This window comes from Myotis myotis, unplaced genomic scaffold (assembly GCF_014108235.1).
Source record: "Myotis myotis isolate mMyoMyo1 unplaced genomic scaffold, mMyoMyo1.p scaffold_m19_p_7, whole genome shotgun sequence".
Lineage (NCBI taxonomy): Eukaryota > Metazoa > Chordata > Mammalia > Chiroptera > Vespertilionidae > Myotis > Myotis myotis.
In genome coordinates, this window is record NW_023416379.1 from 92,405,550 (window position 1) to 92,428,093 (window position 22,544).

Sequence of the window (22,544 nt, forward strand, 5' to 3'; positions counted from 1 at the left end):
TTGCATGTTGTAGCTACCGGCGGGTCGTCTGGTCCCTTAGGCTTTTATATATACAGATCAAATATAATTATCAAAATAGGAAATGGATTTTCTCTACATCTGCTCTGCTGTATGACTCCATGCCAAGACCTTTCATTATGAAGAGCTGTTAGTTTGCTGTGGGCCAGATTTCAAGAACTCTCAGTAAGCAAGGAAAATCTTAATACCTTGCTTTTGGGTTAATCCAGGGAGTTTTAATTATTAAAAACAGAAGGAAGGGAATTTAGTAGTCCCCCTTATTTGCAGTTTTGTTTTCTGCGATTTCAGTCACCTGCAATAAACCAGGGTCTGAAAATATTAAATGAACTTCCAAAAATAAATGATTCACAAGTTTTAAATTGGGTGCTATTTTGAGAGAAATCTCACACCATCCCTCTCCATCCAACCCAGGACATGAATCATCCTTTTGTCCAGTGTACCCAACACCATTTATGTTACCTGTCCACTTAGTAGCTATCTTGATTTTGAGATTGACTATTGTGGTATCACAGTGCTTATGTTCAAGGTATCCTTGTTTTACTTATAACTTTTATTATAGTATGTTGTTATACTTGTTCTATTTCATTATTAGTTATAATTGCTAATCTCACAATGCCAAATTGACAAATTAAACTTTATTATAGGTATTTATGTGTAGAGGGAAAACATAGCATATAGGGTTCAGTACTATCCACGGTTTCAGGCATCCACTGGGGTTCTTGGAACATGTCTCCGTGGATAAAAGGGAGACTGCTATACCTTGTTTTTATTTATTATTATTATTTTTTAAATATATTTTTATTGATTTCAGAGAGGAAGGGAGAGGGAGAGAGATAGAAACATCAGTGATAAGAGAGAATCATTGATTGGCTGCCTCCTGCATGCTCCCTACTGGGGATTGAGTCCACAACCCGGGCATATGCCCTTGACTGGAATTGAACCCAGGACCCTTCAGTCTACAGGCTGACACTCTATCCCAGCCGTGGGCAAACGACGGCCCGCGGGCCGAATCCGGCCCGTTTGAAATGAATAAAACTATTGAAATAAAAGACGGTACCCTTTTATGTAATGATGTTTACTTTGACTTTATATTAGTTCACACAAACACTCCATCCATGCTTTTGTTCCGGCCCTCCGGTCCAGTTTAAGAATCCATTGTGGCCCTCGAGTCAAGAAGTTTGCCCACCCCTGCTCTATCCACTGAGCCAAACTGGCTGGGGCTACCTTATTTTTAAATAGACTCTATTGAGTTATAATTTACAAACAATATAATGAATTCATTTTTAAGAGTGCAGTTTAGCCAAAACCGGTTTGGCTCAGTGGATAGAGCGTCAGCCTGCGGACTGAAAGGTCCCGGGTTCGATTCCAGTCAAGGGCATGTACCTCGGTTGTGGGCACATCCCCAGTAAGAGATGTGCAGGATACGACTGATCGATGTTTCTCTCCCATCGATGTTTCTAACTATCTCTCTCCCTTCCTCTCTGTAAAAAATCAATAAAATATATTAAAAAAAAAAAAAAGAGTGCAGTTTAGTATATTTTGGCAAATGGATGTATCCATGGAACCAGCACTCCAGTCAAGGCTGGAACATTCTCATCACTGCAGGAACTTCCAGGGTCTCACCCTCCCCATCCTGGCCCTAGGCAACCACCAGTCTTTCTGACTGTGATTAGTGTGGCTGGTCAACAATTTCATATAAATGGGATTGTACTGTATGTACTCTTCAGTGTCCAGCTTCCTCAGGTCAGCATAATGGTTTTAAGATTTGTTTGTGTTGGTCACATGTATTAGTATTTTATTCCTTTTTAATGTTGAATATGAATCTATTGCAAAAATATACCTAAGTTTGTTAATGTCTTCTCCATTGGTGGGCATCTGTGTTTTTTCTCTTTGGGGCCATTATGAGTAAAGTTCTATGAATTCTTATACAAATCTATGAGTGGACATATCTTTTATTTCTCTAGGATTAGAATTGCTAGAATGTGGTTGAAGTCTGTTTAATCCTATGTAATAAAAGCCCAGCGACCATAATGACCAGAACGACCGCTCAACCAGTTGCTATGAGGTGCATTGACCACCTTTTGGTCCCTCTTCTGCCCCCGCGTGCCCCCCCAACCCCCCGGCCCACAGGCTCCAATTGCCGGATGGCAAATGGGGAACCAGGGTGGGTGGCGGCGGGGCAGGACTAGGGACTGGTGAGCGGGTGGAAAGGCCAACCTCTTGGTGCCTCCCCCTGGCCCACAGGCTCCGATCACCAGATGAGAAATGGGGAACCATGGGGAACCAGGGTGGGTGGCGGCGGCGGGAATGGGGACTGGTGAGCAGGCGGAAGATGGCCCTGATCGCAGGCTAGGCCTAGGGACCCTACCCACGCACAATTTCGTGCACTGGGCCTCTAGTTTTATATAAAATGCCAAATTTCCCCAAAATGACTGTACCATTTAACATTATCACCAACAGTGTATGAAAATTTCGATTATTTCACATTTTTTATTTTTTTATTTTTTTTTTATTTTTATTTTTTTAAAATATATTTTATTGATTTTTTACAGAGAGGAAGGGAGAGAGATAGAGAGTTAGAAACATCGATGAGAGAGAAACATCGATCAGCTGCCTCCTGCACATCTCCTACTGGGGATATGCCCGCAACCCAGGTACATGCCCTTGACCGGAATCGAACCTGGGACCTCTATCCACTGAGCCAAACCGGTTTCGGCTATTTCACATTTTTTAATTGAATTTGTTGGAGTGACACTGGTTAACAAAATTATATAGATTTCAGGTGCACAATTCTACAACACATCATTTATACACTGATTGTGTTTTTACCATCCCAAGTCATTTCTCTGTCCATCACCATTTATCCCTCCTATACTCTCCTCCACTTTCCTCTTTACCCTTACCCCTGGCAGTTACCACACTGTTGTCTGTGTCCATGAGTTTTTGCTCTTTTTTTTTTTTTTTTTTTTTTTTTTTGCTCAATCCCTCTATTAACCTCCACCTAGCCCCCTTTCCTCGGACAACTGTCAGCCTACTATTTATGAGTCTCACTGTTTTGCTAATTAGTTCATTTTGTTTATTAGTTTTCACATATGAGTGAAATCATATGGTACTTGTTTTTCTCTGACTGGCTTATTTCACTTAGCATAATGTTCTCCAGGTCCATCCATGCTGTCCCAAAAGATAAGATTTTCTTCTTTTTTATAGCCAAGTAGTATTCCATTGTGTAAATGTACCATGGCTTTTTTATCCACTCAACTACTGATGGGCACTTGGGCTCCTTCCAAATCTTGGCTGGCTGGCTGGCTATCTATCTATCTATCTATCTATCTATCTATCTATCTATCTATCTATCTGTCTATCTAAAGAGCTAATATGCAAATGGTCATCACACCATAATGGCTCAGACACTCAACACTGGGGAGAGAGGAATGGGGACCAGCCAGGCACAAATGAGCTCATGAGAGAGGAATGGGGACCAGCCAGGCTGCGGCCCGGGATTGGGATAAGCCACCCGCCCTGCGGTCCCGGATGCCTGCAGCCCAAGCAAAGCTGCCTGCCCATGGTCCCCTGCAGCTGCGGCTGGCCCGGGCACAGCTGCCCTGGGTCCTGGGTGTCTGCAGCTGGCCAGAGGGAGGGAATCCTGGTTCCCAGGTGCGAGGTAGAGGCAGTTAGGGGTGATCAGGCCAGCAGGGGAGCAGTTAGAGGTGATCAGGCAGGCAGGCAGGCAGGCAGGCGAGCAGGTAGGAGCCAGCGGTCCTGGATTGCGAGAGGCCCCCCCCCGGGGGTCCCGGATTGGAGAGGGTGCAGGCCAGGCTGAGGGACCCCCAACCCTCACCCCCCGCACAAATTTTGTGCACCAGGCCTTTAGTTGTGAATAATGCTGCAATGAACATGGGGGTGCATATATTCTTTTGAATTAGTGTTTCGGGTTTCTTTGGATAAATTCCAAAAAGTAGGATCACTGAGTCATAAGGCAGTTTCATTTTTAATTTTTTGAGGTAACCATACTGCTTTCCATAGTAGCTGCACCATTTTGCATTCCCACCAGCACTGCACAAAGGTTCCCTTTTCTCCACATCCTCACCAGCACTTGTTGTTTGTTGATTTATTGATGATAGCCACTCTGACAGTTGTGAGGTGATATCTCATTGTGGTTTTAATTTGCATTTCTGTGATGGGTTAGTAACATTGAGCATGTTTACATATGCCCATTGGCCATCTGTATGTCCTCTTTGGAGAAGTATCTGTTTAGGTCCTTTGTCCATTTTTAAATTGGATTGTTTGGGGTTTTTTTTGGTGTTGAGATTTGTAAGTTCTTTATAAATTTTGGATATTAATCCCTTATCAAATGTATTGACAAATATGTTTTCCCATTCAGTGAGTTTCTTTCCTCATTTTATTGATAGTTTCCTTTGCTTTGCAAAAACTTTTGAGCTTGAAATAGTCCCATTTGTTTACTTTTTCTTGTTTCCCTTGCCTGAGAAAATATATCAAAAAATATATTGCTTATGGTTTTAAGTCTAATATTTAAGTTTTTAATTCATTTTGAGTTTATTCTTGTGTGGTGTAAGAAGGTTCAGTTTCCTACCCACCCCTTTTTTTTTTGCATGTACCTGTTCTTTTTTCCCAGCCCATTTATTGAATAGACTGTCTAGCTCATTATGTGTTTTTGCCTCCTTTAACAAATATTATTGGACTATAAAGGTGTGGGTTTATTTCTGGCCTCTTTATGTTGTTCCATTGGTCTATATGTCTTATTTTTATGCCAGTAACATGCTGTTTTGATTACTAGGCCGTATAGTATAATTTGATATCAGGTAGTGTGATTCCTTCAACTTTGTTCTTCTTTCTCAAGATAGCTGTTGCTATTCAGGGTCTTTTGTGGCTCCACATAAATTTTTGGAGTTGTGTTGACTCTATAGATTGCTTATCAGTTTTTGTGTGAAATCTTTAGGGTTCTCTATATATAATATCATGTCATCTGCAAATAATGACAGTTTCAGTTCTTCCTTTCCAATTTGGATACCTTTTATTTCTTCTTCTTATCTAATTGATGTGGCTAGGACTTCCAGTACTGTGTTGCGTAAGAGCGACATCCCTGTTTTGGCCCCAGTCTTAAAGAAAATGCTTATAATTTTTGCCCTTTGAGAATGGTGTTGGCTGTGAGTTTGTCACATAAGGCCTTTATTATGTTGAGTTATGTTTCCTTTATTCTCACTTTGCTGAGAATATTTATCATGTGTGGGGTTTTATCAAATGCTTTTTCTGCATCTGTTGATGTTCATTTTGTTACTGTGATATATCCTGTTTATTGATTTGTGGATATTGTACCAACCTTGTATCCCTGGAATGAGTCCCACTTGATCATAGTGTATGATCTTTTTAATGTATTGCTGGGTTCAGTTTGCTAATATTGTGTTGAGGATTTTAGCATCTATGTGCATCAGGGATATTGGCTGCTAATTTTCTTTCCTTGTAGTGTCTTTATCTGGTTTTGAACGTAGGATAATGCTGGCCTTGTAAAATGAGCTTGGGAGTCTTCCCTCCTCTTGAACTTTTTGGAATAGTTTGGGATAGGTGTTACTTCTTTGAATGTTTGGTAAAATTCACCTGTGAAACCATCAGTACAGAACTTTTGTTTGTGAGGTATTTTTATGACTGCTTCAATTTCACTAGTTGTTGATGGCTATTCAGATTCTCTAATTCTTCCTGATTCAGTTTTGGAAGATTGTATTTTACTAGGAATTTATCCATTTCCTCCAGATTGTCCAATTTGTTGGCATAAGTTGTTCATAGTAGTTATTCTACTTTTGACTTTTTTCATTTAAATTATTTTTCTTTGACTAAATGCTGGAAATGCTTACTGGCTATTTGTGTGTCTTCAATGAATGGTCCCATCTGGGTCACCCAAATGTTACTGGAAATGAAACCTGGCCCTTGGCAGGTCTGCCTGCAGTGATGGCGAACCTTTTGAGCTCGGCGTGTCAGCATTTTGAAAAACCCTAACTTAATTCTGGTGCCATGTCACATGTAGAAATTTTTTTATATTTGCAACCATAGTAAAACAAAGACATATTTTTGATATTTATTTTATATATTTAAATGCCATTTAACAAAAATCAAAAAAATGAGTTCGCGTGTCACCTTTGACATGCGTGTCATAGGTTCGCCATCACTGGCCTAGGGACAGCCGGTAGTGTATGTATGGGTTCTTGATTTCATGCAGGAGAAATTTCACAACACGAGTTCAGGTGACTATGAGGGAACATTTATTAAAACTGAGGACAATAACACAAGAAAGAAGGACTTAGCATAGAAGAAGCAATGGGAGAGCCTAGGTTGGGTTGCCTTAGCTCTCTGGAAAGTCAGAGAAAAGGGGGTCTTGGGAACAGGGTCAGGGGTTAGCCTGGGGTGGGCTGATGCTGTTGTAAGTCTCCTGGGGGTCTTTTAGGAGTTTAGGAGATGCATGCCTGTGGGGGAATGAAAGGGGACAGGGCATGGCAGGGACCTGCTCTCCAGAGGGAAAGCCCAGGCTGGGTCCTTTGTCTTGAGGCTTTATCTCTTTCTTGCTGGAGGGAATCTTAGGGGAGGTCTCAGGGAGGGTTTCAGCAGAATATTCATCAGTTTTCTAGATGTGCTCCTTCAGAGTTGTCTCCACTGATTGGTCAGTGTCAAGGCCTGGGGTTGTTAGTCATTGCAGCTGCTCCTGGTGTCTCCCACCTAGTTTTGCTGCTTTTCTGGGCCTGGAGCTGAAATACATCTGAGGCCTAGATGTTATCTCTAGGGAGGTGACTTCTGTATCTGCTGTAAATTGCTCTGCCAATTTGTCAGCTGTTTGTCTCAGTTTCCCTATTCCACTTGTTCTGACTCACTGGCCTATCACTAGGACTAAAGGATTGATTGGATTTCAGTTAAACATTTTGATGAGTATTCAAGGTGATGCTGTGTACTTCATCATATTGTATCATGTTTGTAATGGGAAGTTTGATCATATGGTTATTGGAATCTAGTTTGCTTTTTTAAAATATATTTTTATTGATTTCAGAGTGGAATGGAGAAGAAAAGAGAGAGAAACATCAATAAGGAGAGAGAATCATTGATTGGCTGCCTCCTGCACACCCCACACTGGAGATTGAGCCCACAACCCGGGCATGTGACCTGACCGGGAATCGAACCATGACCTCCTGGTTCATGGGTTGACACTAAGCCATGTCAGCTGGGCTAGAATCTAGTTTTTGAAGTTTTTAAGGTAAAACCTTAGTTATTCCATTACAGTGCATACCTCCTTTGATTAAATTAGAAAACATTAGCACTTGTGGATATATTGAACCTGAAGGCTTTTCTGTCCCCAGATGGGAGAATGAGTTTTGTGTTTGTTGTATACTGTCTCCTCTTGGACTGCTATTCTCTGGAGCACATAGAGAACTAGACAGGAAGTAATGGCTTTATTTCTTAACACATTGTTTGCGGGTAGTTTTTATTGCGCGCTAACAGGTGGCGCGGGCCATTTTTGTTAATTTTTTGCGCAAATGGCAACGTTCAGTAAAATTACGATAACTTTAGTTTACATATTTATACGTTACCTGCATTCTCCCGCTAGTCTATAAAAAACGTATTAATACGTGTCCCGCGCTCTACTACACTGGTCGAACGTATAAATACGTAAAACATATAAATACGTTTCCCGCATACAATGTGTTAATCAGCAATGAACCTTGTTCTATATTCCCATGTACTTGGGTAAATATTCAAAGTAAATCTTCCTTAGTTATATACTCATTGCATAAAGCAGTGGTGAACTTTAATATTTTTGTGGTTTTGAATTGGACTGAAACAAGGAAGTTTGGTCTTTTAGTATCACTAATTTGAGAAGTATTTAGATGTTGTATGCAGTTTTTATAATTGATGTTTTGTCGTTTAAAACATTGGTTCTTTTAATTCTGATGTCTTTGGAGAGGGTAGATGTAGATGTAACATGTTTATGAAGAGGAATTTCTAAATTATTTTCCTTGGGAATGCAGTAACTGTCCTAGGTAGGAGTTGTCACTGTCTTTTCTATAAAGTTTTAAGAAGGGATATTTTAAGTACCTTTAAATAAATGCATGAATGAGTTGAGTCTTTCCAAATGAAATAATAAAGGGGGACATTATATAATAATCAAGTTCAGATTTTCTTTTTCTTCCTTTTTTTTTCTTTTCTATGTTTAGTGAACAACTACCCTTCCTGAGAGAAGCAAATGAATTGTGCTTACTGGCATTGCTGGTGTATGAGAAGCATCAGGGACAAATAGATGAGCACAAAAACTACATTATAATATGAAGAAAAATTCCCATCTCTCTCGATGTCAGAATGCTCTCATCTACTTTATTACACAGGCTTTACTGAAATCACTAAGTAATTTTTTTAGAAAGGCAAACAACAAAATAAGATCCCTTATTTATTGACCGGAATAAAGATAAAATTAGTGTGTCGTGGCTTTTAATAACCTAATAAGTGATATTAAGTGATATTTGTGAAATATGAGTGTATTCTACAGGCAGGTACTATTATTGATACCTTTGTTCCAAAATTTTAAAATAGATTATTATGGACTAGCTGCCAATATTCATCAACATCAGCCTATCATAGAGAAAAGCTCTAAGTAAAGACCTCCAGCCCAAAGAGACTATCTACATCCCAAAGAGTCTATCTAAATTTCTGTGTGCAATAATAATAGCACTGGTTGCCAGACACTGTTGTAAGCTTTTTTTTTAAAATATATTTTTATTGATTTCTGAGAGGAAGAGAGATGGAGAGAGAGAAACATCAATGATGAAAGAGAATCATTGATTGGCTGCTTCCTGCGCACCCCACACTGGGGATCAAGCCCATAACCTGGGCATGTGCCCCTGATGAATCGAACCTGGGACCCTTTGGTCCAAAGGCCGACACTCTATCCACTGAGCCAAACCAGCCAGGGCATGTTCTAAGCTTTTATAGGTACTAATTCATTTAATGTTCAAAGCAACCTTGTAAACTTGGTGCTTTTATTTTTATGACTTATAGATAAGGAAATAGACTTGGAGAGGTTAACTTACCTGCCTCAGATCACCCAGGAAGTAAGTAACAAATCCAGGATTTGACCATACAGGCAAGTTGCATCAGCAATTTTCAACTGTTTTCATCTCCTGGCACACATAAATTAATTACTAAAATTCTGCAGCACACCAAGCTGACCAAAAAAATGGGTAGAATTTTGCTTCATTCACCAAGTCATCTATTGTTGTGTTGACTGTTGTCATTTTTTTATTTGACAATCTAAGGAAAAAGAGTTCAGTGCCCCCTGAGCAAATAGTCAGGTATTCCATATTTTAAAAATTCTTATGGCACATTGTTTGAAAATCGCTGCTCTATGTTATGTCTTTCACGATAGGTGATATATGATTGGCATTGAGGTTCTAAGAAGGGAGATAAAAAGGCACATGTATCTCTGTTGAATTTAAGGGCTTATGGTCATTTTGTATAGAGGAAAATCTATTTTCTTTTCCTACTTAATCTGAATGCCATGAATTCCCTGGTATTGAGACTATGAATATGCAGGAATAATGCTAACGCCTTTTCCCTCTGCAAGTGTTTGGTGTACAATGTATTTGTTATTTTTTTGATTTGGAAAATTTGAACTGGAGCCACAGATCAAAGGGAGGTCTTGGGGAAAACACAGATAAGAAGGTACAGAAGAACCTGGCAATGTGATAAGTTATTTTTTTCCAAATTATAAAAGAAAGTTTATTTAGAAAATTACAAAGGTAGTAGAAATCAGCCAGCTGGGCTGTGTAGGCTCAAGAAACAAGTTACAGAGGCAGAAGAAAGGCCCTTGGAGCTTAGGAGTTCTGAAAACAGCAAGAAGGAGGGGGAATGCAAGAATGTAGCCTTGAGAGTAGCTTATCTTGTCTTGCAGTTTGAACAGAGGGGCTGTTTGAATCAGAGGAGATAATAATCTGGGAGTCTAATTATCAGGTGCTTCTCATAAACTGTGGAAGCCACAGCAAAGAAAAAGAAAATGCCTTTTTCCTGTCCTTACAATATGTTATGTCCATGTGGTCCAATGTGTTAAAGCTGGTATTTCCTTGTTGTTTTTCTGTCTGGACAATCTATCCTTTGGTCTAAGTAGTATATAAAAATCCCCTACTATTGTATTACTGTCTATTTTTCCCTTTAGTTCTGTTAATATTTACTTTATATATTTAGGTGTTCCTATGTTGAGTGCCTACATATTTACAGATATTATATCCTCTTATTGGATTGGCACCTTTATCATTATGTAACATCCATCTTTGTCTCTTATTACAGTCTTTCTTTTAGAGTCTATTTTTCTGATATAACTGTAGCTACTTTAGCTTTCTTTTGGTTTCCCTTTACATGGAATACTTTTTCTATCCCTTCACTCTGACTGTGTGTTCTAAGATGTAAGTAAGTCTCTTGTGAATGGCATATAGATAGGTCTTAGTTTTTTATCCATCTTTTGATTGGGGAATTTAGTCCATTTACATTTAAAGTAATTGTCTGTAGGTATGTACTTATTGTTTACTTACCCGCGTTTATAGTTTCTCTTTGTTCCTTTTTTCTTCTCTTGCTCTCTTTTTTGATGACTTTCTATAGTGGTGTACTTATATTCCTTTCTCTTAATCTTTTGCTGTTTACTATAGGTTTTTACTTGTGGTTACCACAAGGCTTACACATAAACATATATCTATGGTCTACTTTAAATTGATAACAACTTAAATTTGATCCCATTCTAAAGCTCAACATTTTTATTCCCCATTCCCACACACATTTTGGTTTTGATGTCACATTTTTCTTGTGTATCCCTTACCCATTTATTACAATCATAGGTAGTTTTACTATTTTTTGTCTTTTATTCCACACTAGCTTTATAAGTGATTAATCCACTACCTTTACTATATATTTACCTCTCTAGTGGGATTTATTCTTTTATATGTTTTCTTGTAATCAGTCAGCACCCCCTTTTTTTTTTTTTAGCTTAAATAAGTCCATTTAGCATTTCTTGTAAGGCTGGTTAAGTAGTGATAAACTCCTTTAGTATTTGCTTATCTGGAAAATCTTATCTCCAATTCTGAATGATAACTTTTCTGGGTAGAGTATTTTTGGTTGGATTTTTTTTTTCTGGCACTTTTTCAAATTGTGGTATAATATACATAAAATTTACCATCTTAAGCGTATTTAAGTGTATATACAGTTGATTGGTATTAAATATATTCACATTGTTGTGTAATCATCACCACCATCCATCCTCATAACTCTTCATTTTGTAGGACTGAAACCGGTTAAATATTTTGAACCTTGCTTTCAATTCTTTTAGGTGCAAACACAGAAGTAAAATTGCTGGATTATATGGTAAATCTATTTTTAGTTTTTAAAAACACCATACTGTTTTCCGTATTGGCTGTGCCATCCTTAGTTGTCTCACCAAAGTAGCATACAAAGGTTTCAGTTTCTCTCCCTCCTCACCAACATAGTTATTTCAGTCATGTGAATGTGTTTTCAAATGCATTAGCAGCATTATGCTAATTACATTAAATGTCAAATTTTCACAGCATTATCCCCATATGAATATTTTAAACTTTAAACTGTCAAATTACCTCTAAAAAGGCTTCACCAGCTCAGATGGCATGGCTCAGTGGTTGAGCATTGACCTATAAACCAGAAGGTCATGGGTGGATTCTGGTCAGGGCACATGCCCGGATTGCAGGCTTGATCCCCAGTGTGGGGCGTGCAGGAGGCAGCCAGCCAATGATTCTCTCTCATCATTGATGTTTCTGTCTCTCCCTCTCCCTTTCTCTCTGAAATCAATAAAAATGTATTTTAAAGATACATAAATAAAAATAAAAAGGCTTCACCAATTTTAATTTCATCCATAGCCTAAAACAGTGGTTCTCAACTTGTGGGTTGCGACCCCTTTGGTGGTCGAACGACCCTTTCACAGGGGTCACCAAAGACCATCCTGCATATCAGATATTTACATTATGATTCATAACAGTAGCAACATTACAGTTGTGAAGTAGCAACGAAAATAATTTTATGGTTGGGTCACAACATGAGGAACTGTATTTAAAGGGCCAGAAGGTTGAGAACCACTGGCATAAAAGAATGCCCACTCAACCCCTCCAAATCCTTGTCAACATGCAAAATTAATCCTTTTTTATTTCTGCCAAGTCACTGGACATTTTTTTTTAAAATCCTTGTTTTAATATCTTTTTCCCTGTTCCTATTGATTTAATATCTTTTCATGTGTTTACAGACTACATGAATCTTTTCTTGAATTAATTGACATGTTAGTTTGAGTAAGCTAAACTGCTTTATTAGTTTCCTATTGCTACTATAACAAATTGCTACAAATTTAGTAGCTTAAAAGGAGACAAAGTTATCTTCCTTCTAGAGCAGCGATTCTCAACATGTGGGTCGCGACCCCTTTGGGGGTCAAACGACCTTTTCACAGGGGTCACCTAAGACTATCGGAAAACACATATATAATTACATATTGTTTTTGTGATTAATCACTATGCTTTATTAGGTTCAGTTTGTAACAATGAAAATACATCCTGCATATCAGATACTTACATTACGATTCATAACAGTAGCAAAATTACAGTTATGAAGTAGCAACGAAAAGAATTTTATGTTTGGGGTCACCACAACGTGAGGAACTGTATTAAAGGGTCGCGGCATTAGGAAGGTTGAGAACCACTGTTCTAGAGGCTCTAGGGGAGAATTGATTCCTGGTCTTTACCAGCTTTCTGCATTCCTTGGTTCATGGTCCCTTCCTCACATTGTTTAGCATATCTCACTCTGATCTTCCCTTTTTACAAATAGCTGGTTTTCCCAGTGATTATGGTAAACAGTTCATGTTGTTTTTAGTTTTGTTGTGAAATGCCATATTTACCCAATACTGAATTACCTTATTAAGTGTATGGCTAGATTTCATTTTAATCCAGTACCAGTACTATAGCATTTTAATTATTATAGCTGTTTATTCCATCTTGCTATCTGGAGCCCAAGTTCCCAATCATTTCTCTATTTTGAAAAATTCTTGGCTATTTTTGCTAATTTTCTTTTCTAAGGAAAATTCTACAAAAATATCTTGTTGATTTCAGTTGAGATTGCTTTGAATTTATATGAATGTATAGGTTACTTTCTGGAAAAATGACATGTTTAGTTTTGATTCTTCCCATCTGGGAATATTCAGTAGCTTGTTTGTTTGTTTGTTTGTTTGTTTGTTTGTTTGTTATACCCTTCAGACATGTGTGTTTCTTATAGTCTTAGATTTTTACTGTGATTGCTTTTATAAGTTTACTGCTTTTTATCCATTACATTTTTTATTGGTTATTGATGGAATGTTAAAACTGTTGCTTTTTAAATTTGTATGGTAATTTGTTACCTTCTTATTACCTAAAACCTTGTATTGGTTGCTACTGATTTTTTTGATTATTTTTCTCAGATTTTCTAGGTGAATAACCATTTTATAATGGTAGCAGTTCTGGTTCTTTTTCTTCCCTTAAATTACTAAGACTGCCAGTATAACTTTGAAAAGTAGCCATAAAACTGTGTTACATCTTCTGTCTTTTGTGGGAATGCTTGTGTAATGTTTCAATGGGTTACTAATATATACCTTTAATTGAGTTGAGTAGTAAGTCTCTCAACTTAATTATTAAGTTTATTCCTATTTATCAAGGGTTTCAATCTCAAATACATCTTCAATTTTGTCAAATATCTTTATGATTTTTGTATGATCTTTTAGTTATTTATTTTTTTTAATTAAATCTTTATTATTCAGATTATTTCATTGGTTCCTCTTTTTTCCCCTCCACCCAGTTCCCACCCCACCCTCCACCCTCACTCCCCACCCACTGTCCTCATCCATAGGTGCACAAATTTTGTCCAGTCTCTTCCCACATCCCCCACACCCCTTCCCCCCACCCCGAAAATAGTCCACTCCCTTTCTATGCCCCTGATTCTATTATAATCACCAGTTCATTCTGTTTATCAGATTATTTATTCACTTGATTTTTAGATTCACTTGTTGATAGATGTGTATTTGTTGTTCATAATTTGTATCTTTACCTTTTTCTTCTTCTTCCTCTTCTTAAAGAATACCTTTCAGCATTTCATATAATCCTGGTTTGGTGGTGATGAACACCTTTAGCTTTTCCTTATCTGTGAAGCTCTTTATCTGACCTTCAATTCTGAATGATAGCTTTGCTGGATAAAGTAATCTTGGTTGTAGGTTCTTGGTATTCATCACTTTGAATATTTCTTGCCACTCCCTTCTGGCCTGCAAAGTTTCTGTTGAGAAATCAGCTGACAGTCGTATGGGTACTCCCTTGTAGGTAACTGACTTTCTTTCTCTTGCTGCTTTTGGGATTCTCTCTTTGTCTTTTGCTCTTGGCATTTTAATTATGATGTGTCTTTGTGTGGTTCCTCTTTGGGTTTCTTTTGTTTGGGGTTCTCTGCGCTTCCTGGAGTTGTAAGTCTATTTCTTTCAGCAGGTAGGGTAAGTTTTCTGTCATTATTTCTTCAAATACGTTTTCAATATCTTGGTCTCTCACTTCTTCTGGCACCCCTATAATTCTGATGTTGGTACGCTTGAAGCTGTCCCAGAGGCTCCTTACACTATCTTCGTATTTTTGGATTCTTTTTTCATTTTTATATACTGAGTGTGGCAAAAGTAGGTTTACAATTTGTATGGAAAATACAATAATCCTATCTAATAATAGACAAACATGGTAATTAACCATACCTCTGCTACACTTCCCATTGGCTAATCAGGGTGATATGCAAATTAACTGCCAACCAAGATGGTGGCCGGCAGCCAGGCAGCTGAAGCAAACAGGAGGCTTGCTAGCTCCAGTGAAGGAGAAAGCCAAAGTTCCCCGCCTGCCGCTGCTGGGCTCTGAGCTTGCACTCTAAGAAACAATGTTGCAATTATAGAAGCTAAACAAACCCCATGCTTTCAGCCAGCCGGCCGAGCTGGAGTTGCAACAGTGTTTCAATTATAGAAGCCAAACAAACCAGATACCTGCTTTCAGCAGCCGAGGTCTCAGAGCTAAAGCCGGCTCTCAGTTCCAGTGACAGCCATAGAAGGTAAATAAATCCCAGAATAAAACAAAAAAGAAAAGAAAAAAAGGAGAGGTTGGGAGCTTCAGTCACCTGCCAGCCTGAAAACGGCCCTCAGCCCCTCACCCAGACTGGCCAGGCATCCTAGTGGGGACCCCCACCCTGAAGGGGGTGTGACCAGCTGCAAACAGCCATCATCCCCTTATCCAGGCTGGCCAGGCACCCAAGTGGGACCCCCACCCTGATCCAAAACACCCTTCAGGGCAAACCAGCCGACTCCCACCCATGCACCAGGCCTCGACCCTATATAGTAAAAGGGTAATATGCCTCCCATCACCGGGATCAGCGGAGTTGCGAGACCTCCTGGCACCGGGATCAGCGGAGCCGTGAGGCCTCCTGGCACTGGGATCAGTGGAGCCTCCCAGCACCGGAATCAGTGGACCAACGAGGCCTCCCAGCACCAGGATCAGCGGAGCAGTGAGGCCTCCCAGCACTGGGATCAGCAGAGCCGTGAGGCCTCCTGGCCCCTGGAGCAGCGTGACGGGGCAGCGCCCAAACCCCCTGATCGCCCTGGGGCTCTGTGTGTGACAGGGGGCGGGGCCACAACCTCCCTATCCGCCCTGCTGTGTTCGTGACAGGGGAAGGCGCCCCAACCCCCTGATCGGCCCTGCTCTGTGCGTGACGAGGGTGGCGCCGCAAACTCCCCATCAACCCTGCCTTGAGTGTGACAGGGGGCTGCGCCCCAACTCCCCAATCGGCCCTGCTCTGAGCCCAACCAGGGGCTGCACCTGGGGATTGGGCCTGCCCTCTGCCACCCGGGAGTGGGCCTAAGCCAGCAGGTCATTATCTCCCAAGGAGTCCCAGACTGTGAGAGGGCACAAGTGGGGCTGAGGGACACGCCCCCCCCCCCCGCCAGTGCACAATTTTTTGTGCACCGGGCCTCTAGTCTACACTAATAATAGACAAATATGTAAATAGACCATACCTCCATGATGCCCCACAGCCAATCAAGCGTGAATATGCAAATTAGCAGGACGAAGATGGCGGCGGCCATGGAGCCAGCTGTAGCAAGCCAGAGTCACCCCGGCTCAGAGGAAGCCAAGCTTCCCGCCTGCCTGGCCGGCCACCGAAGGAGGGGTCTGTGGGTGGTGGCCACGGAGCAGGCATGAGCGCTCAGGAGGCTTGGGTTGCCTGGGCTGGCCACCGAGGGAGGGGCCTGCAAATGGCACTCAGCCCCTCACCCAGGCTGGCTAGGCCACCATTGGGGTGAGGGTCCCTGCTGGTGGGCGTGGCCAGCCTGAAAATGGCCCTCAGCCTGCAAATAGCCATCAGCCCCTCACCCAGGCTGGCCACAGCCCCTTCAGGGTGGGTGTCCCTGCTGGGGTGCCTGGCCAGCCTGAAAATGGCCCTCAGCCCCTTACCCAGACTGGCCACATCCCCATGGGGTGAGGGTCCCCGTTTGGGGGCGTGGCCAGCCTGCAAACAGCCATCAGCCCCTCACCCAGGCTGGCTACACCCCCACAGTGGGGACCCTCACCCCATGGGGGCGTGGCTGGCCTGCAAACTGCCCCAGCCCCTCCCCCCGGCCGGCACCATCCCCAGTGGAGACCCCCACCCTAATGGGGCGTGGCCAGCCGGCAAACCACCACAGGCCCCTCGCCCAGCTGTCCCATCCCCCAAGGGAACCCCCACCCTGATCCAGGACACCTTTCAGGGCAAACCAGCTGGCCCCCTATACTAATAAAAGGGTAATATGCTAATTAGACTAGGAGACCTTCCAGGATACCTTCTGGACCTTCTTCTGGACATAGCCATGGTGGCAGGGCCAAGGTAGAGGCAGTTGTGGGTGATCAGGCCAGAATGGGACGTCAGTTGGGGGTGAGCAGGCCGGCAGAGGGGACCAGTTGGGGGCAAGCAGGCCAGCAGTGGGGGGCAGTTGGGGACGAGCAAGCCGGCGGGGGGAGGCAATTGGGGATGAGCAGGCCAGCAGGCAGAGTGATTAGGGGCAAGCAGGCAGGCAGGCAAGTGAGTGGTTAGGAGCCAGCAGTCCCAGATTGCGAGAGGGATGTCCGACTGCCGGATATTTCCCAAGGGGTCCCAGATTGGAGAGGGTGCAGACCGGGCTGAGGGACACCCCCTCCCCCATGCACAAATTTCATGCACCAGGCCACTAGTTTATAAATAATAATACAAGAATAAACTCTTGTGTTTCACGTTCTCACCACTGTAAACTTACTCTTGCCCCACTCTGTATATTTTCTAGGTTTATTTAATCTGTACTGACTTTTTAAAAAGTGGTATGTTCCTAACCTGAGGTAAAGTGATAGTTAATGTTTTCCTAGGCTGCCATTAGATAATATTCTGTTTATATTATCTGTTAAGTGGGAGGAGGACATTTTGCTAATATTTCCTTAAAGTCCTATTCTGTCCATTTAGATTGAACATGTTTGCATTATTTCTTAGATCTGAAACTCAGCACCGAGGCTCTGCTCCCCACTCTGAGAGTGATCCACCAGAACAGGAAGAGGAGATTCTAGGTTCTGATGATGATGAGCAGGAAGATCCCAATGATTATTGTAAAGGTAAGACTTTCTATAAGTAAGACATGATCCAGGTGTATTCAGTTTCTCATTTGAATGTTTGCTCAATCATTGTAAAGTTTTGATGCTTTTTTGCTTACCGTATCTTTTAAAATTTCTCTTTATTGAAAGTATTACAGGTGTGCATTTTTCTTTCTTTAAATATAGGAAATAGTATTTCCTCTTAGTTTGACTCAATTTATTAGTTTTATATCAAACCTGTTTTTACCTTTTATTCTCCTTAAAAATAATAGTGCATACTTACCTTAGAAAACTTCAGACATATATTAAACAAAAAGAAACTAAAAGCCATCTTTAATGCTATCACCCAGAAGTAACCAATGATGAAATTTTATTTTTTATTATTATTTTTTTTAATATATTTTATTGATTTTTTACAGAGAGGAAGGGAGAGGGATAGAGAGTTAGGAACATTGATGAAAGAGAAACATCGATCAGCTGCCTCCTACACACCCCCTACTGGGGATGTGCCTGCAACCAAGGTACATGCCCTTGACCAGAATCAAACCTGGGACCCTTGAGTCCTCAGGCCGACGCTCTATCCACTGAGCCAAACCGGTTAGGGGCATAATGTGTTTTTTTAAATATATTTTATTGATTTTTTTTTTTTTTTACAGAGAGAAAGGGAGAGGGATAGAGAGTTAGAAACATCGATGAGAGAGAAACATCGATCAGCTGCCTCCTGCACACCTCCTACTGGGGTGTGCCGGCAACCAAGGTACAGCTGCCTCCTGAACACTCCCTATTGAGGATGTGCCCGCATCCAAGGTACATGCCCTTGAGCAGAATCGAACCTGGGACCCTGAGTCCACAGGCCAAAGCTCTACCCACTGCGCCAAACCAGTCAGGGCTAGTGATGAGATTTTATATGTAGACTTTTGCAAAACACCTTTTTATTACTTTTTCTCATAATGATTGCTAAGATAAGTTAAACTGGAATTATATGTACTTAAACTATGTCCTAAAATTGCCTGATAGCTTTTCTATTTCTTTATGAGACTTTCCAGTATTCTTTGGTAGGAACTTATAACAAAATATATCTTACCATCTAGTAGAACCTGGGTCTTTTTATTTTCATCAGGCAAAGATAGATGTTAAAATAACTTGATTCTTGCCATTGTTGGAAGCCTTTTCAGGCCTTCCTGAGTTTTGTTGTCTTGTGTTTTAGAAAATCAAATCCTGTGTGTTTTTAGGTTAAATAAATGGAATCCATTGATCTCTCTCTTTAAAAAAGAAAAGAAAAATCCTGAGACTGCAACTATAAATAGATTTATATGTTTAGATAAATCTATTGTGATATATAACCTTATTTTTGTTTGAGGATGACTTATTTTAAATAGCAAATGGTCTACAAAGCATCACTTGCTCCTTCTAAATCATTAATTTTATTCTCTAAGATCTTTTTTTGTAACATGAGCTCAATGATACTGTACGCCTGACTTGACTTAAAATTTTTTTTACTTAAATAACTTTTCCTACTACAAATGTTGAATTCATAGCATAGAAGAAACCATTTTTATTTAATAAAAGGTATAGAGACGTTGAAAATGGGATATAAGATACCTTTTCCTACTACTTACGTGAATGTTTCCCTCCTGTTATTTCTTCTAGGAGGTTACCATCTTGTGAAAATCGGAGATCTATTCAATGGGAGATATCATGTGATCCGAAAGTTGGGCTGGGGACACTTTTCAACAGTGTGGTTATCATGGGATATTCAGTAAGTTTTTGTGGTCCTGCAAAAGAATTAGTTAGGTGATAGCTAAATGTTTCTGATTTTCCAGAGCTGATCCACCTTCAGTTTAACTCTGACTGATTTCTTTCTTTTTTTTTTTACTATATTTTATTGATTTTTTACAGAGAGAAAGGGAGAGGGATAGAGAATTAGGAACATTGATGAGAGAGAAGCATCAATCAGCTGCCTCCTGCATACCTACTACTGGGGATGTGCCTGCAACTAAGGTACATGCCCTTAACTGGAATCGAACCTGGGACCCTTCAGTCCCCAGGCCGACACTCTATCCAGTGAGCCAAACTGCTTAGGGCTCTGACTGATTTCTTGATCAGAATTTTGTTGTTGATAATCTTTGTGTTCTTGGGCAAATGACTTTCCTCTGGTGAAGAAAGTTTTAAAGACAAAAGATTAATTAAATTAGTGTCAAAAGGCACTTAGAACTCCCAAATTCAAAGCATTGCAACTATTACTAAAAGTAAGGTATGTAAATTTGTAGTTTTCTCACCAGAGTAAAGTTAAATTGATTTACAAAACAATATAGTAGTAATTACCTACCCTTTCGTTCCAAAATAACTTTTTAAAAATCAGGTGCCTAGCCCTGGCCAGTTTGGCTCAGTGAATAGAGTGTCGGCTCATGGACTGAAGGGTCCCAGGTTCAAGTCCAGTTAAGGCAGCGGTTCTTAACCTGTGGGTCGCGACCCCTTTGGGGATTGAACGACCCTTTCACAGGGGTCGCCTAAGACCATCAGAAAACACATATATAATTTCATATTGTTTTTGTGATGAATAACTATGCTTTATTATGTTCAGTTTGTAACAATGAAAATACATCCTGCATATCAGATATTTACATTATGATTCATAACAGTAGCAAAATTACAGTTTTGAAGTAGCAATGAAAAGAATTTTATGGTTTGGGGTCACCACAACATGAGGAACTGTATTAAAGGGTCACGGCATTAGGAAGGTTGAGTTAAGGGCACATACCTTGGTTGCAAGCTTGATCCCCAGCCCTGGTTGGGGCACTTGTGGGAGGCAGCTGGTTGATGGATCTCTCTCACATGGATGTTTTCTCTCCTCTCCCACTCCTTTCCACTCTCTCTAAAAAATTAATGGAAAAATATCTTCAGATGAGGATTAACAAAATAATAAAATGAAATGTGTTAATAAAAATTAAAAAAATAAAAATCAGGTACCTATACTTGTTTATAAGAATTTCTGGTACCAAGAAGTAACCAGTCAGGTGCAACCTTATTTATTATGTGACATGACAAATAAGATGCAACTCTGTTATATGACCTATATACTTATGCTTCAAGACAGATCATTTACATTGGACAGCAATTGTCCATTTTTTAATGTTATAGTCTAAGAGGAAAAAGGTCAGTGCCCCTGACTAAATAGTTAAGTATTGCATGTTTTAAAAATTCTTGTAGCATACCGATTGAAAATCGATGCCCTTTTTTTCTGCCAAGAGCCATTTAGATATTTATAACATCATTCTCGGGCCATACAAAATTATCAGCTTAAAAGTTAGCCTGCTATTTTTGTTAGACATTTCATTAACTCACCGCTAATGCTTTGGCTGGGCCACACCAAATGATGGCCCACAGGTTGGATGGTCTTTACCCCTGCTCTAGATGAACCTATGTGAGATTTTCTTATATTTTCTTTTGGTAACAGACTTGCTCAGTCTCACACAGTCTAAAACTATTCTCTACATAAAAATCAATTACCATGGGGTGTTTACCTAAAAGTGTACTACCTATCTTTGATGAAAACAGTAATTGCTATCTATGTACTTTTTTTTTTTTTTTTTGTAGTTTGTTTTCACCCTATTTTTTCTTCTGGCTTCCTATAGGAAAGTATTATAGTTTTTAACCTTTTAGTTTTTGCCAGGTAGACAAGATACTTCAAATTTGGTGGGGTTTCTCCCCTTATCTATCCCTTTTTATGGTTTTCCTTGGTTTCAGGGAGACATTAAGAAGGTAGATTTTAACTTAGAAAAAATGTTTAATTACTGGCATTACCCAAGAACATATTTTCTTTCTATAAATTAAATCTGGCCAGTTAATTGTTGGGTACAAGTGATCTCTGTATTTGAGTACAAGGAAACATGAAATCAATATTTGTATTTTTGTCACTGCCTCCCATTATATCGAAATCTTAGCTTCCTACAGTAAGGGAGGACATTTAGTCCTAACTGTCTATGTTTGTTTCTTAGGGGAAAGAAGTTTGTAGCCATGAAAGTAGTTAAAAGTGCTGAACATTATACTGAAACAGCACTAGATGAAATCCGGTTGCTGAAATCAGTGAGTATTTTATGTGAACTGCAAAGCATTAAATAAAGTTTTATTGAATTAAAACATACAAAGTGTAAATTCTTTAGCATGGCTAATATTTACTATAAAGTTTCAATATCTTTAAAGAAGTAGAGGAGACACAACATTCTGTGCATGTGGTAGGGAACTGATGGAATATGCATGCTCTCATACACATCGAAAAAAACTTACAAATAAAAATGTTTATTGAACATGTTTTATTTGCCAGATAGCACAAAGAATGTTTTTCTTTCCTACTATGGTTAAAAGGAAAGTTGTGCTAATAAATAAATACCTATTTTATGTTTTTAGATGTTATAAAAATAAACATTGTATTAAATCCTTTATACTTGAAAACTTAAGTATATTTAACAAAAACTTACTTTCAGTTTTATTAGAAAATTCCAATGTAGTAGAAGGAGCTTAAAGTCAGAGTTAGAAAACCTAGGTTTTAGGATCAGTTCTATCCCAATATATCCTCCAACTCTTCATTTTCTTTCTTCTGAACTTTAAATGTTTCATTTGTAAGACCAGGAAGTATTTTTCAAAGTATCAGTCTGTGACAGAATAAGGAGTTTGTGCCCAAAAGTAAATTACTGTATTGTTTCCTTCATTGAGAAAGTTTATCTTTGAACAAAAATATCAGCTTGAATAAACCATGTGGTTAGTGCTGTGGTTAATGTGCATCCTGCCAAAGCTTAATTCCTCGTAGCCTGGTTACCAGCAGTTAATTTGGGAATTGTGCTTTGAGTAGAA

At 39.9% G+C, this 22,544-nt stretch overlaps 1 protein-coding gene across 1 annotated transcript in view; it reads left to right on the top strand.

Moving 5' to 3' along the window:
* Nucleotides 1–22,544, top strand: part of SRPK1 (SRSF protein kinase 1) — a 76,842-nt gene that overhangs the window by 12,887 nt on the left and 41,411 nt on the right. Inside the window, 3 exon segments of the mRNA XM_036316116.1 lie at nt 17,596–17,714; nt 19,344–19,452; nt 21,692–21,779. Of these exon segments, the coding sequence (XP_036172009.1) occupies nt 17,596–17,714; nt 19,344–19,452; nt 21,692–21,779 (316 nt within the window).